This window comes from Mixophyes fleayi, chromosome 7, assembly GCF_038048845.1.
Source record: "Mixophyes fleayi isolate aMixFle1 chromosome 7, aMixFle1.hap1, whole genome shotgun sequence".
NCBI lineage: Eukaryota > Metazoa > Chordata > Amphibia > Anura > Limnodynastidae > Mixophyes > Mixophyes fleayi.
In genome coordinates this window covers 39,302,246-39,316,295 of record NC_134408.1, presented here as the reverse complement: position 1 = coordinate 39,316,295, position 14,050 = coordinate 39,302,246, and the positions used below count along the sequence as shown (strand labels likewise).

Sequence of the window (14,050 nt, the reverse complement as noted above, 5' to 3'; positions counted from 1 at the left end):
TTCCTTCCAATAGGTAGTTCTTAGTTCTTATAATATAAAATAAAATTTCTTAAATTTGTTTCCAAATGAATGTCCTATTATCCATTTAAAATGACTAAGTCTAAAAAAGTGAGAATTCAGTTTGGTCATTAAAGGGTCAAAAACATTCCGGTCACTAAGTGGATGAACCAAGTGCGCTCACATTGCTGTCTGCAATCCTGATATAACTAAAGTCTGCAGTTATATTCAATAGGAAGCTCATCTCTGTTCAGTCATTGATAATACTTATAAAGGAAAAGAGACAACTCAAACAGCAGCTCAATCCAAATTTATTATATATATATATATATGTATATATATATTACAGTGCAATTTAGAATAGGTGTGTAAACCATCAATTCTTTCTTAGCATATACATACATCTCCGCAACACAAATACAGTGGTTGCCTCATACAGCATTATTCATTAGTGTAATCAAATTTTAAGTGCAGAAAACATATTCATTAAAGCCAGCCCAATGATGGCAACAATACTGAAGCCTGTTGCTTTACCTGAAAACAAACATAAAATAAGTGTTAAACTTCTATATTTATACCATGAAAAGCAATTGGAGAAACATGCTCATTGGAATACAAAGGTTCGTATGTAAACTTACCAACACTGTCCGATGCAGAATCTATAGGGAAAATAAATATAGAAATTACTTGCTGTTTCCTGTTATTTACAAATATTAAGAATGGATCTAACATTGTCAGGACTAGTTACTCCACTGCCGTAGGGTAAACTAAAATTGGATCCCTCTTATCTTCTGCTCTTATTAACACAAAGGACAATTGGGACAAATTAGGCCAAAGCCTGCTTCGCCCAAACAAGATCCTAGTCTGCCCAAAACACACCCCAATCCACACCATTTCTGACAGTCCACTTCCCCTTGACCTCTGAAAATCAGGACTGTGCTGCTAAATATCAAACTGTTGGCAAGTATGTACATTTACAGATTTAGGGGTTAAATATCTACACATTTAACTTATAAAAGGAAGAACACGTAGCTGCCAACAGTATTATATAATTTACAGTTACAGGTACTGGTCAAGCACAAAAAACGATTAATGCTTAGTGTTGTCTCAGTGGACCTTAGTCCATCACACTTCATCATTTCTGAACATAGTTACAATTAATTTTGAATGTTAAACATTTGTTTTTTACACATGTTAACTTCTATATAGTCCATGAATTGAGAATAGATAGTGAGATTTGCATCCAACACACCGGATAATAGGAATTGCACCATATAATTGGTCAATCCTTAAAAATAAGAACAAACATTTCCAGGTAAAATTCTTTCAAACCTCAGACTGTCCCTGAAAATTAGTGCCAGCTGGTAACAGTAATATAACAAAGGTAAAATAGATTAGTTCTTGTAAAATCCTAACCTACTCTGTTTCGCTGTAATGCTAGAGACTATTCACAGATATAACAGGTTAGGACATTTATAAAAAAAAATGTGTGATTAAAAAAAGGATGTAAACCAAAGCAAGAAATTAGATGTTTGCTTTAATTTCAGAAATGCAAGTTTACATTTCATTGGTTGCAAATTTTCATTGGTTACTCAATATGTACCGCTACCAATCGCATGCAGAGCCCTTGCATTGTTCCTCCCCTCATCAATGAAATATTTGCCCTATTCACTGGCCACCTAACGTTGCATTTGCGCTGGCATTTTGGCTCTTCACCGCATCTTAAGTAGACCACTCTCCTGTTTTAATAAATGTCTCCTTATATTTTTTCACTCAAAAATACTGTAAAGGCAAAAATGTCAGCCATGCTTTCTAAATATTAATATATCTTCTATGAGTATTGAGGGTAGTTGTCATATTGATAAATTGTATAGTGACAGATGTAGCCAGACAAAGGTGTGTAATCTATTATGTTACCTGAACGCTTTATAGGTCCAATACTTAAAGTTGCTTGTGCCTTTGGAATGTCACCACTAGATCTGCTCAAACAATTCTGCAATAGTAAAGAATTACATTCTAACATGTGGAATTGATGTTTCTGAATCATATAAACTATTGTTGTTCATTATTACAAAACATATATAATTCAAGGAGCATATCACATGGAAACATGCTATTGTATTGGCTATATGTATCTAACCAATAGCAACAAACTATTTAGTTGTTATAGTATTCAATCATTTGTTCTGAAGTTTGCAGGTCACAGTCATTATGTCTACTAAATGGTTTAGCATGCAACTCAACACCTAAAAAAAGAAACGACTCCAGATCCACCAAAACCCTACCCAAATCACTAAAAACCCCATTCCAGTTTCGTTGAAGCCACCCCCACTCTCTGGTATACTACATCTCTTTAGCGGTTCCTGAATCAGAATATTTTTGGCAAAAATTGGACTATTGGGAAGTATGGTTTAGTACCAGAGGGGACAAAACTGTTATCTTGGTAGGATGGGTGAAGGTCTTACTGTAATGATACTTCACATACAGTTGCAATGCAAATAATTCATATATAGCACAGTAATATTGGTTTAATCTACTGACAGATTACTTGCAAAGAAAATGTATGTAAAATAAGTTGTTCATATGTGATTTTTTTTTTGTAAAATAATATAGCAAATTTGATACTGTTCAAAATTGGTACAGATATCAGGATTTGAAGAAATTGTATTTCATGTCTCAAAATGGATTTTTCCCAAAACTAAATTACTCTGAGTAATCTCCTAGTCTCAAGAGCAAGAATCACAGTACAAGGAAAAAATATTTTCTACATTCCAATCTATGATAACTACATTTAGCAGAAGTAAGTCCATATCCTAGGTGTCTCTAAACAGTTTGAGTGTAACTGGCCACATTCATGAAAACTGGTTAAAAGTTGTCTTCATTTTTCTAAATTGCTCTAGAAAATGACAGAATTTGAGACAAACCAATGGTTTCCTTGCACCAGTTTTAATAAAACGTCCATCATTATAGCTTACTTAGTAACAATTCCCATGCCTGTGTTGTAAGCCATAGCAACCAGTTTCTTAATTTCTCTAGTATTAATATTAATAATAATATTGCAGCATATACAGCATGTTGCGGGAGAGTGCAAGCAGTTATGCAAAATAGTGGCTATGCTAAAAATTAATGTGTTTAGTTGAGCGTAGTATTAAAATAAACATATAGAACATGTTCATAGTTTAAATTAACTTATAAACCATAATTATTGTTGTGCCACATAAAAGCATACAGGACAAAAGAAGTTCCACTATGCTTTTGGCAATAATGACAGAATAAGAACCAGTATTTTACTGTTACTCTAGCACAATGATGGGAAACCTGATAAACTTCAAGGGCCGTGAGTGCTGCTCCCTAACCTTAAAAAGGGCAGCTCATTACCGTTGCAGCAATAAGCTGCAACAATGCATTTAATCAAAGAAATAGATGTCTATCTGCAAAAACATATCATTAGGCATTTTAATGTAAGTTAAGCAAGGGTTATAAGCATTGACAAACACATCTGACAATTCAATGTGATATAGCATAAAGCTGAGAAAAGAACTGCCTGGGCATAAAGAAGGAAAGAGCCGGGGGAGCCACATGTGAAGGTTGCAGGGCCACATACAGCCCTGGGGCTGCGTGTAGCTTAGCACTACTCTAATGAATCACCCAGCTGCGCCCTCTTGCCAGGGCAGTTAAAAAAAAGCATGACTCATTGATTTCAGTAAGAACTGTAGTATATTTCAGGAGTCTACACAAAAAAAAATTAGCGGCATTCACAGGGCCCCTGGAGTCCAATATAATAAGTAGTATTTTACTAAATTTAAAGACAAAATAGCCACTGCAAAAACTGTCAAACCCCTACACCAGAGGTGCTGAAACCCAGTCCTCATCTGTTACCAACAGGTCATGTTTTCAGGATTTTTGTCCATAAAATAAGGTGGGATAATTACTGACCCAGAAAAATAGATTAACTCGCCTGCTCATGATTAAAGAAATACATGAATACAAATCTATGATAATAATAATGATAATAATAATATATAATAATAATTCATGAACTGTTGGTAGCTCTTGTAGACTCAGTTTGAGCACCTTTGTCCTGATCTATATCACCAATCCCATAATAAAGCTACATCTATATCGGTTTGACCCTTATTGGCTTTTTCATGGTAAGTTGTCTTCCTGGCAAGTTGATGAAACAGCCCAGGAAAGGTATAAACACATTTACAATCATTGCTTAGTGTTCATTCAGCTTTCGAAAAGTATTTGCTGGTGAGACTACACAGCAGCACCGTTTTAAAATTGGTGCCTACTATATTTATATTCTTTATACTCTTTTTGTGACTGTTCAATAATGTAGTGATATATTTATGTGTTAATAAAGAAAAATAGAAACCCGTAAGCATTTGCTATACTCCCAGCACCATGTAAATTCAATTGTGTAACATAATGTATCAGTACATTATCAGTAAAAGTATTGCTAATCTTAGTTGCAATGATATGCTGTTGTTTCTGATGGTATAAACACATGGCCATCTACATTTATCAACATTCATACTACTATTTCTGCTAATTATTGCTTAGTGAGTTATGTATTGTAAATCTATACTCACCGGTGCACATGAACCTTTGCAGAGATAAACTTCACAGTGTAGATAGACATAGCTATAATCACCAATAAATTTGAACATCTGTAAGTAAAACTTTCCCATGGTGGAAACACCATTTTGTAGAATATTTATAGTTGTGTCTGCTGGATTACGGCAGCTGTAAAATAATATTCCACAGATTAAGTTAACGATTGTGACCAAATATTTTATGTTATAAATATGAAAATGTTTAAATATTTTTAGATTATTTTCAGTCTCTGGATTAAAGCTCCTAGATTTTTATATTTTAACACTTAAAGCATATGGGATAATTTATTCCGTCTGCTCACAAGCTTCTTCAAATAATGCAGAATGGGGTTGGACACAAACGAGAAGTACATGTGTTTTGTTTTGTTTTTCACATCCATAACTTACGTGCTATGTGAGGGATGTACACAGGCTGCAGTTTTTCGCATAGGGATCAATAATCCTTAGTACTGCTACATTACCCCTGTTTCTCTCCTCCATTTATTAGAGAATAGATGGAATGCAGCATGGGCAGGTTAAGACAGCCTGTGTATACCAACCTTAAAGACGGTCATGTAAGTTAGTGTTGTTGAGTGTGGGGGGATGGGTCTCGGTGTACAGTGACTGAGAGTGTAACAGCCAATAGCAAATGAGATCTCAAGGCTGTAGGGATGATTTTATATAGGTCATAGAAATGTGTGCTGACTTCTAATACCAGTAATTATTTACAATTTTTATTCCTTATAATAGGCAAGCATCCCAGTTTTATGGATTAGTTATTTAATGTATGCCTGTGCCATGGGGCTTCTAGTATTTGTAAGACTACAGAGTGTGTTGGTGTTTGGATTTTGTAATGCAATGTAAGACACCCTAAATGTGAGGCTTCTAGTATGTTGTTCATCCCTTACTTATTGCTAATGATTCTCATTCTTTGTACTGAACATCCATTTTCCCACTTATAGAAGACAAGAATTGCTGTACAACTACTTCATGGTTTATATACTTACTCTATGACACTTACCTGTCAATAATGATTTTATACTTTACAGGATCATAAATATTGTTGGTAGGCGTGCTGAAACAATTTATCATTAGAAGATTGAAGTCATAGGTAGGGTCTTCAATAAAGACTCCAACATACAAAGTCGATCTTGTTGAAAGTTCAACAACAGGAGCAGTATATGGCGAGACATAGTTGATGTCTGGATAGATAGCCATCTTCACCTTAAATGTCCCACTGTTTTCAATGCCTATATATGTAATGCTATAAAGATATAAAATACAATTGGTAGGGAGAACTTAAAAGGTGTGGCATTTAAAGATATTTACAGCAACAATTACATCTACTTATAACTTTAAAATAACCCTTAAAAACTCTTTTTGAAAGATTCTGGGGATAGATTTACGCAAAATTCTAAAAACAAAAATGAATGTGTTCTAGCTATCATTTTCTAGAATGTACTAGATAAATGATAGCTAGAATCTGATCGGTTGCTCTGGGCAACATCTCCACTTTTCCCTTTTAGAAGTTTTAGTAAGTCTACTCCCTGGTCTCCCATTTAGCCTAAAGTTAATGCATTTCTTTATGTACACAAACACATTGACCTTGACACTCCTCCTCACTACAGCAATAGGCAATTTAATTATACAAAGTCTTCTGTGTTTGCTTATCTGTACTAGCCAATATCAATCAGACAATTAAACCGCTTATCCAAAGACATGTTTTGTCTCATCGCTATCCGTGAGTAAGAGAATGAAGACAGCACTGGATAGTTGCTCTCTATTAGGTGTTAGGCATGTTCTTTAAACAGACTATAATACAAAAAAAAACAACACAGCACAGTTGTGACCATGAGAAAATCATGTGTTACAATTATGCTCACCTGTGTTCTGCACTTTCTCCCTTACAAGATAAATCATTCATATAGGCAAAGCCTGGTGTATTACATAACAATACTATCAATTCATGATATTCCCTCCTGGATTTCTTACTTTCTATTCAGATGTAGATGGACTAGGGTTGCTATGAAGTCACATAATTAGATAATGTGGTGTTTCATTAAATATCTGAAACTGATAGCAAAATACTGCTCAGTTTAATTAATCTGTTATTGATGCCCAGATAAAAATGTATATTATGTAATAAAGTATACATTGAAAGAAATATATCTACATATATAAAAGGCTAACGCTGCTCCTCACCATAATAACACACCTCTGTGTATCTCCTCTGGAGGGCAGTGTTGCTATATGTACAGCGATGCATCTTGAATGTATCACATATTGTTAGTTTACAATATTTAAGTTATCAGTGTTTGTTTGTGTGTCGGACAGAAAATAAATGTGTCTTTATTTTATACCTATGAATAAATATACAATGTAACTTGTTTAGGAAAGTTACATTCTGCCAGCATGGCCAATTTATTCGTTCTGAAAGCAGAATACTTACTTATCCTAAAAAATTGCTATTGTCACCGATAATATCAGTTAACAGCAAATCTCCCCACACAAACACCTCTGCACATTTCCCCCACACCTCTGCACATCACCCCCACACACCTACACCACACACACCTCCTCACATCTACACCACACACCTCTGCACATCTCTCCCAGACACACTTCTCCCCCACACATTTCTCCCGCACACACACCTCTGCACATCTCTCCCAGACACACTTCTCCCCCACACATTTCTCCCGCACACACACCTCTGCACATCTCCCCCACACATCTACACCACACACAGACATCCTCACATCTATACCACACACCTCTGCACATGTCCCCCACATACATCTCCCCCACACATTTCTCCCCCACACACACACACCTCCTCACATCTATACCACACACCTCTGCACATCTCCCCCACACATCTACACCAAACACAGACATCCTCACATCTACACCACACATTTCTCCCGCACACACACCTCTGCACATCTCCCCCACACATCTACACCACACACACACCTCCTCACATCTATACCACACAACTCTGCACATCTCCCCCACACATCTACACCAAACACAGACATCCTCACATCTCCCCCACACACACCTGCACATCTCCCCCACACACACCTCTGCACATCTCCCCCACACATCTACACCACACACAGACATCCTCACATCTATACCACACACCTCTGCACATGTCCCCCACATACATCTCCCCCACACATTTCTCCCCCACACACACACACCTCCTCACATCTATACCACACAACTCTGCACATCTCCCCCACACATCTACACCACACACACACACCTCCTCACATCTATACCACACAACTCTGCACATCTCCCCCACACATCTACACCAAACACAGACATCCTCACATCTCCCCCACACACACCTGCACATCTCCCCCACACACACCTCTGCACATCTCCCCCACACATCTACACCACACACAGACATCCTCACATCTATACCACACACCTCTGCACATGTCCCCCACATACATCTCCCCCACACATTTCTCCCCCACACACACACACCTCCTCACATCTATACCACACAACTCTGCACATCTCCCCCACACATCTACACCACACACACACACCTCCTCACATCTATACCACACAACTCTGCACATCTCCCCCACACATCTACACCAAACACAGACATCCTCACATCTCCCCCACACACACCTGCACATCTCCCCCACACACACCTCTGCACATATCCCCCCCCACACTTTTCCCCCACACACATCTCCGCACATTTCCCCCACACCTCTGCACATCACCCCCACACATCTACACCACACACACACCTCCTCACATCTACACCACACACACACCTCCTCACATCTACACCACACACACACCTCCTCACATCTACACCACACACACACCTGCACATCTCCCCCCCACACACTTCTCCCCCACACACACCTTTGCAAATCTCTCGCACACATACCTCCTTACATCTACACCACACATCTCTGCACATCTCCCCCACAAACACCTCTGCACATCTCCCCCACACACATTTCCCCCACACATCTACACTACACACTTACACAAATTTGGTAAAATGTTTGCAAATTAATCTTTTGTGTACATGACTATTCCTCCTGACTAGATTTTCCTTATTTCTTCTGCTTCTTTTGTTTCCATAATTTTGACTGGCTTTTAACAAGTACTGACATAAAGTTCAACACAAAATAACAGAGAAAGAACAAAAAATCTTTAAGGGAAAAAACTATACCTCAAGTCTGGCCGCAAAACTCCTGGAAGTGAAGTATTTAAGTTCAGTGGGTAGGTGCACGTGACATTGATAATGTAAGCTTCTCTGATGATGATTGCTGCTGGATCCGGTGGCAAGTAAATTTGATTTTTGTAATAAGCATGTGTTGAGTCTACCTTTAAGAAAACAACATTATATAATCAATCAGATCAAGGTCATGATTTATAATAAAATAGCTGTGACATCATCGCTTTTATAACTGCTTTATCTTATGGAGAAACATACCCTCTGCTGTAGATAATAAGGGCATGATAACTAATTTCTTAAAGTCATGTCCTTACAAGTTAGCCTTTGTCTTTATGTTAATTTATTTTCAATAGCCAGAAAATACCCCAATCACATTTCATATAAGAGTTAGACAGTGTTAATGTTATGCACAGAATAGTAAGCCTACTTATGTTTCTGTGTGCCCATTTCTGATACACTTCACAGCTATGTACCAGCCTACCACACTAATAAATATGTTAGACCAAAGATGAGATGGATCTTTTGCATGGTCTATTACCACCTCCATATATCCATTATGCTCACCTACCCTTATTAAATAACAATTATCATTGTAGAGGGCTGGATTTACATAATTTTAATGTGTGGGAACACAACATTTATTACCTTTAGCCCTTCCTCATCCCTAATCAGATTTTTATACACCTTACACTTTATAAATTCATTGTTTATATTTAAAGTTGGAATACAGACTGTGCAAGGCAATACAACTGCCGCCCATAGGCACAGGCCAATCCTGCCTATCGTGCTTAATGTTAAATTCAGAGCTAACTCCAGAGCTATTTATACATTATGCATTTTCCTAACAACTTCGCTAAACTTTTTTGCATACCCAATAATGATTCCTCTGATTTGCTCAGAACTGTTAGAACTGTGTTCACACACAGGTGATTGATGTGTTTAAAAGATGCCTAAATACAGCTAGAGTACACTGGGCCTTACACAGTAATTTCACTATTACATAGTACTTACAATGAGCTCAGTTCCACATATGTTTTCACCAAGGGACCATACTATATACACTGATTCAGCATCATATGGAAATCCAGTACATCTTCTGTCTCGGAGATGGATGGATGGAATATGCACATTTTTCTCTCTCAGTCTGGGAACACTAAGCGTTGCATCAATTTTGTTATATGAACACACTAGGTTTGAGCATATACCTCCTAGAAAGAAAACATATAGAGCATATGTTGTACGAATTAAAATATTCAATAAACATAGGCACTACTAAACAACCATTATAACCCAAAGCACAGAGTTTTTAATTCATGCAAATGTACCTAACTGTTTGCCTAGTGCATTCCTACATCCTGGAATTGGGAAGTGCCGCTGAAAAAAAGATTAGTGCCTACTTTTGTGGGATTGCAGGCCTGATTGGAAATGTTCATGGTATAAACAGAGAGAAAGTCACTTCAAAATACCACTTTATAAGTGGGCAGATGCTGACTGGACAGGGGGGCACCTGCCCCTGGGCCTGTCCCTTAGTGGACTGCCTTTTCCTGGGTCACTGGGCTACCTGCATTTTTTGTCCTTTAAAGTATTCATAATAGCCTTTTGAGCTGAGTCTCACCCCCTGGACTAAAATTTGCTAACCAGCCCCCGGGACGGAGTTGTGGTTGGGAGTATTAGGAACATGGTTTGAGCAGATAATGGCTGTTTTTTTCATTTTGTTCTGATTCTAAAAACCTCCACTTGTGCAAAAGGTCCCTGCGCATGCTCAGTCATATTACCATTTAATTTTTTAGAAACTCAAGCTCATAGTTCTGCCATTCTGTTTTTGGGATGTTGCTTTGCACATTACACACATTTCTTGTCCTTTTGTCCACGACATCTTAGAAGCATATAACACAGAAGTTTATCAGCTACAAAGTTTCTTGAATTAGACAAAGGAAAATAAAGAAAAGCTCTTAAAAAGTACTTTGAATTGTGTCTTGTTTAGGGAAAAAGGCCAGAAATTCTTACAGAACTAACAAAATTAAGGTACTATAACAATTTGGTAAGTCATCATTTGTCTGTTTTCAATCAGTCCATAAATTAATAATAAAAAAGTCTTACTAACTGACAGTATTGTTAAAAAACAACAAACAGAGCAGAGGAAACCTATTTTTTGCAACTTGAACCTGTTTTTAAGAGTTACTATAAGTCCTATGCGGTCAACACTTTATGCAAAGTATGTGCTAGAACCATAGTATATAGAATAAATGCAGTTTCCTACAATTAATTTTGAAAGACAACGTAAACTATACTTTCTTTTCTGATGCAAAGTAGGAATCCTATGTACTCAGGGCCAGTGGAAGCATTATAGGCACCCTAGTACACCCCCACCCCTCGGAGGTGGCACCCCCTCCCCTGCTGCTCCTTGCCTTAGCTGCCTGGAAGGAGGTGGGTTACTTCTATTGCTCCCTTCAGTCTGTGAGTGTGGCGCTGAACAAAGAAATCAAAGCCCATTGTCACTATGCCTGGGCTCATCTCTAACACTGAGAAGCAGCAGTCGCAGCTTCATAGGTAAGAAGCTGTAGACTACTTTTTCTCCATCTCAGGTCTGGGTGCTCCATATGGGGGTAACTCAGGGACATTTAAATATTGAATGAATGATATTGTGTCACATATTCAGGATTTTAGGTGCCAGCTAAACATTGGCGCTCTTGGAGACCACCTAGGTTTGCCTAATGGTAGTGCCGGCACTGCATTTACTGAAACCCAGAGACATTCCTGGTGATATTAGGGCTGTGCAAATATCAATATCCTGTCAATGCATGACTAACCAAATTAATGTATAACCCTTTATATTTTAAATGAGGAGTGCAAAAAATTTAAATGTATCCCTTAAAATAGTATACTTATACTGTACACTTAATATTTATTGCTACTGAACATATCTGTTTTTCATTTTAACAAAAAGCATACAGTACCTGAAGAATCACAATGTGCCCGAATTTCAGTGGTTTCTGCGGAGCCTGCTGCATAGAAAAATAAAACACTTGTTTTATTATTTGAATTTCGTAAGTAAAGATAGATATACTTAGAGACAACATACACAGCTTTGTGTTGGAGACGTACAGTAAAACTAAAGCATTAAAGTATATTTTGAAATGTACTTTGAAAACTGGGAAAATCAGGTTGGTTGGTTGTATCATTAGGTTTCATATGACCACTCACAAGAAACCCTATGTAATGTGGACCAGCTACCTTCCTTGAGTTTATAATTGAATAGTCAAATCAACCAATTAAAAACTCTACAAATGTGGAATATCCATAACTAAATTTGAATTTTATGCTTAGATATTTTTACGATGCATTCATGTATTTGAATTTCTTTTCAATGCACCAAAACTATATGTGAGTTTCATTTGTAACTTTTTGTGATATTAAAGGGGTATATCAAATGTATTTAAAGCATCTTACTTCTCCATGCTAATACATTGGTGGAGTTCCCTTCCCTCCTAGTTGGTCAGCCTGAGCAGAGACCGCTGAGTGGTAAGGGAAATTAGGGATCCAATGCAGTTTTAAAAACACCTTGGCCTGATTCAAGGCCATCAAATCAGCAGCTGACTGTGAGTTCAATGTAGTGCAAAAATTCATACAATCTAAAGTAGATTTGCAATAATCACTTTAAATTACATACAATAGCCATAAAGTGCTTCTATGTAGCTAATTTACAGACATGAATTTTTATGTAGAACACTCTGGTCAAGGAAGCTTGGAAAACAGAAAGAAAGCAAATAAATTTAAGTTTCTATTCAGTATACTATTATGCACATAGATATAATCACCAAATAGCATCTACTACAGTCACTATAAGGAGCACTGCTAAATAATTTAATGAGTGGAATGCCAGTGATAGTATGGGGAAAGACAGGCATCACTTATAAATGTAGTTTAGTATATTTTAGGAACAGAGCTCCAAAGAATGTAAAAACAAGAAAAACCATTATTCCAAGCTTTCTAGATATCAAATCCTATACATCCAATTAAATTTTTATCAACATTTAATTTCATGCCCGCAAAGTTATCATCATAGTTTAAAAGTTTACTGCAAGTTTGGAACTGATGTATCATTCCAGAGATCTTTGTTAGCACAGTGTAGTGTAAAGTAGAAAGTGCACAGTGCTTCATAATATTGATAATTTGTAATATTGAAGATTAAGCATGCAGCATATATATAAATGTTTTCTTACCTGGATCTATGCTTAGTAAAAGAATTAAGCTGGAGCAGAGAAGCAGCAAGGAGGCCACTGGAATGGGATGCATCACGAAGTTTCCCAGTCCTGATCTCTCACTAGAAGCTACAAATAAGAAAAAAAAGAAAATTAAATTGAAATCTACAAACTGAAATCCTTAAACCCGAGTTTGGTGATTGGACAAATTCTGGTTCCAGAAGAGTATTCTTTCCCCCTTACTTTGAGGTTTGGTGGCAATGAAAGTTCTCTGCAGGACTGACTTGCATCTGTTTTGATATTGCCTTTATATAGAGCAACGAGTAAATGGAATTACTCTTTTATTACCCTTTACCTACTGCTATTAAAATCCTATCCCAGTTCTGATCATTGCCGTGACATAAAACCATTAACCAAAAATAGTATATATAGCAACTATAAAAAAATATAAAGAATCTCCAATTTAGGCTACAATAAATGTATAACTTTAACACATATTGGTCAAAATGGCAAATATTTAACTTTTTGGGGTAGAGTAGTGAATTTGATAGTGCTGTTGTTGATCTAAAATGAAACAATCTTCAACTTGAGACTTATTTTAAAATAGTAGCTAGGCAATAAAATAACAGATCTATTCAAGTGATGAAAACATCATCACATGATGGCTTGTCAAAAATATTTGAATCAATAAAAATATTTGAGTGCCATAAAGCTGTAAACATTTACTGCAAGTAGGACAGAAAAATATTCTGTGATATAGGGCATTGGAATAGGATGGGTCGTGAAGCTGGGCACATTTCAGTATGTGATGGGCATGTGCTAGATAAGAGCCTGTTATGTTGGGTATAGTATTGTGTATGGTGGACCTAATGGCTGTATCATCATCATCATTTATTTATATAGCGCCACTAATTCCGCAGCGCTGTACAGAGAACTCGCTCACATTAGTTTCTGCCCCATTGGAGCTTACAGTCTAAATTCCCTAATATAGACACACACTCACAGACAGACAGACAGAGAGGGAG

General features: G+C 37.0%; 1 protein-coding gene across 1 annotated transcript; it reads right to left on the bottom strand.

Annotated features, from left to right (window-relative positions):
* Nucleotides 1–454: 454 nt before the first annotated feature.
* LOC142098490 (uromodulin-like) lies at nt 455–13,373 on the bottom strand. Its single transcript, XM_075181334.1, has 10 exons — nt 13,269–13,373; nt 13,047–13,154; nt 11,781–11,828; nt 9,835–10,031; nt 8,818–8,972; nt 5,617–5,859; nt 4,593–4,746; nt 1,915–1,990; nt 636–656; nt 455–531 (listed from the first exon to the last, which is right to left on the bottom strand). The coding sequence occupies exons 2-10, from the start codon at nt 13,117–13,119 to the stop codon at nt 455–457; spliced, it is 1,044 nt and encodes a 347-aa protein (XP_075037435.1). The 5' UTR covers nt 13,120–13,154; nt 13,269–13,373.
* Nucleotides 13,374–14,050: the final 677 nt, after the last annotated feature.

Excerpts from the sequence above, each read along its gene's own strand:
- LOC142098490 (XM_075181334.1), bottom strand. The coding sequence starts at position 13,119 with ATGCATCCCATTCCAGTGGCCTCCTTGCTGCTTCTCTGCTCCAGCTTA. Across the intron at positions 11,829-13,046 it reads TTTACTAAGCATAGATCCAG|CAGGCTCCGCAGAAACCACT; the intron begins GTAAGAAAACAT and ends TTTTCTATGCAG. Across the intron at positions 1,991-4,592 it reads GCAAAGGTTCATGTGCACCG|AATTGTTTGAGCAGATCTAG; the intron begins GTGAGTATAGAT and ends TTACTATTGCAG.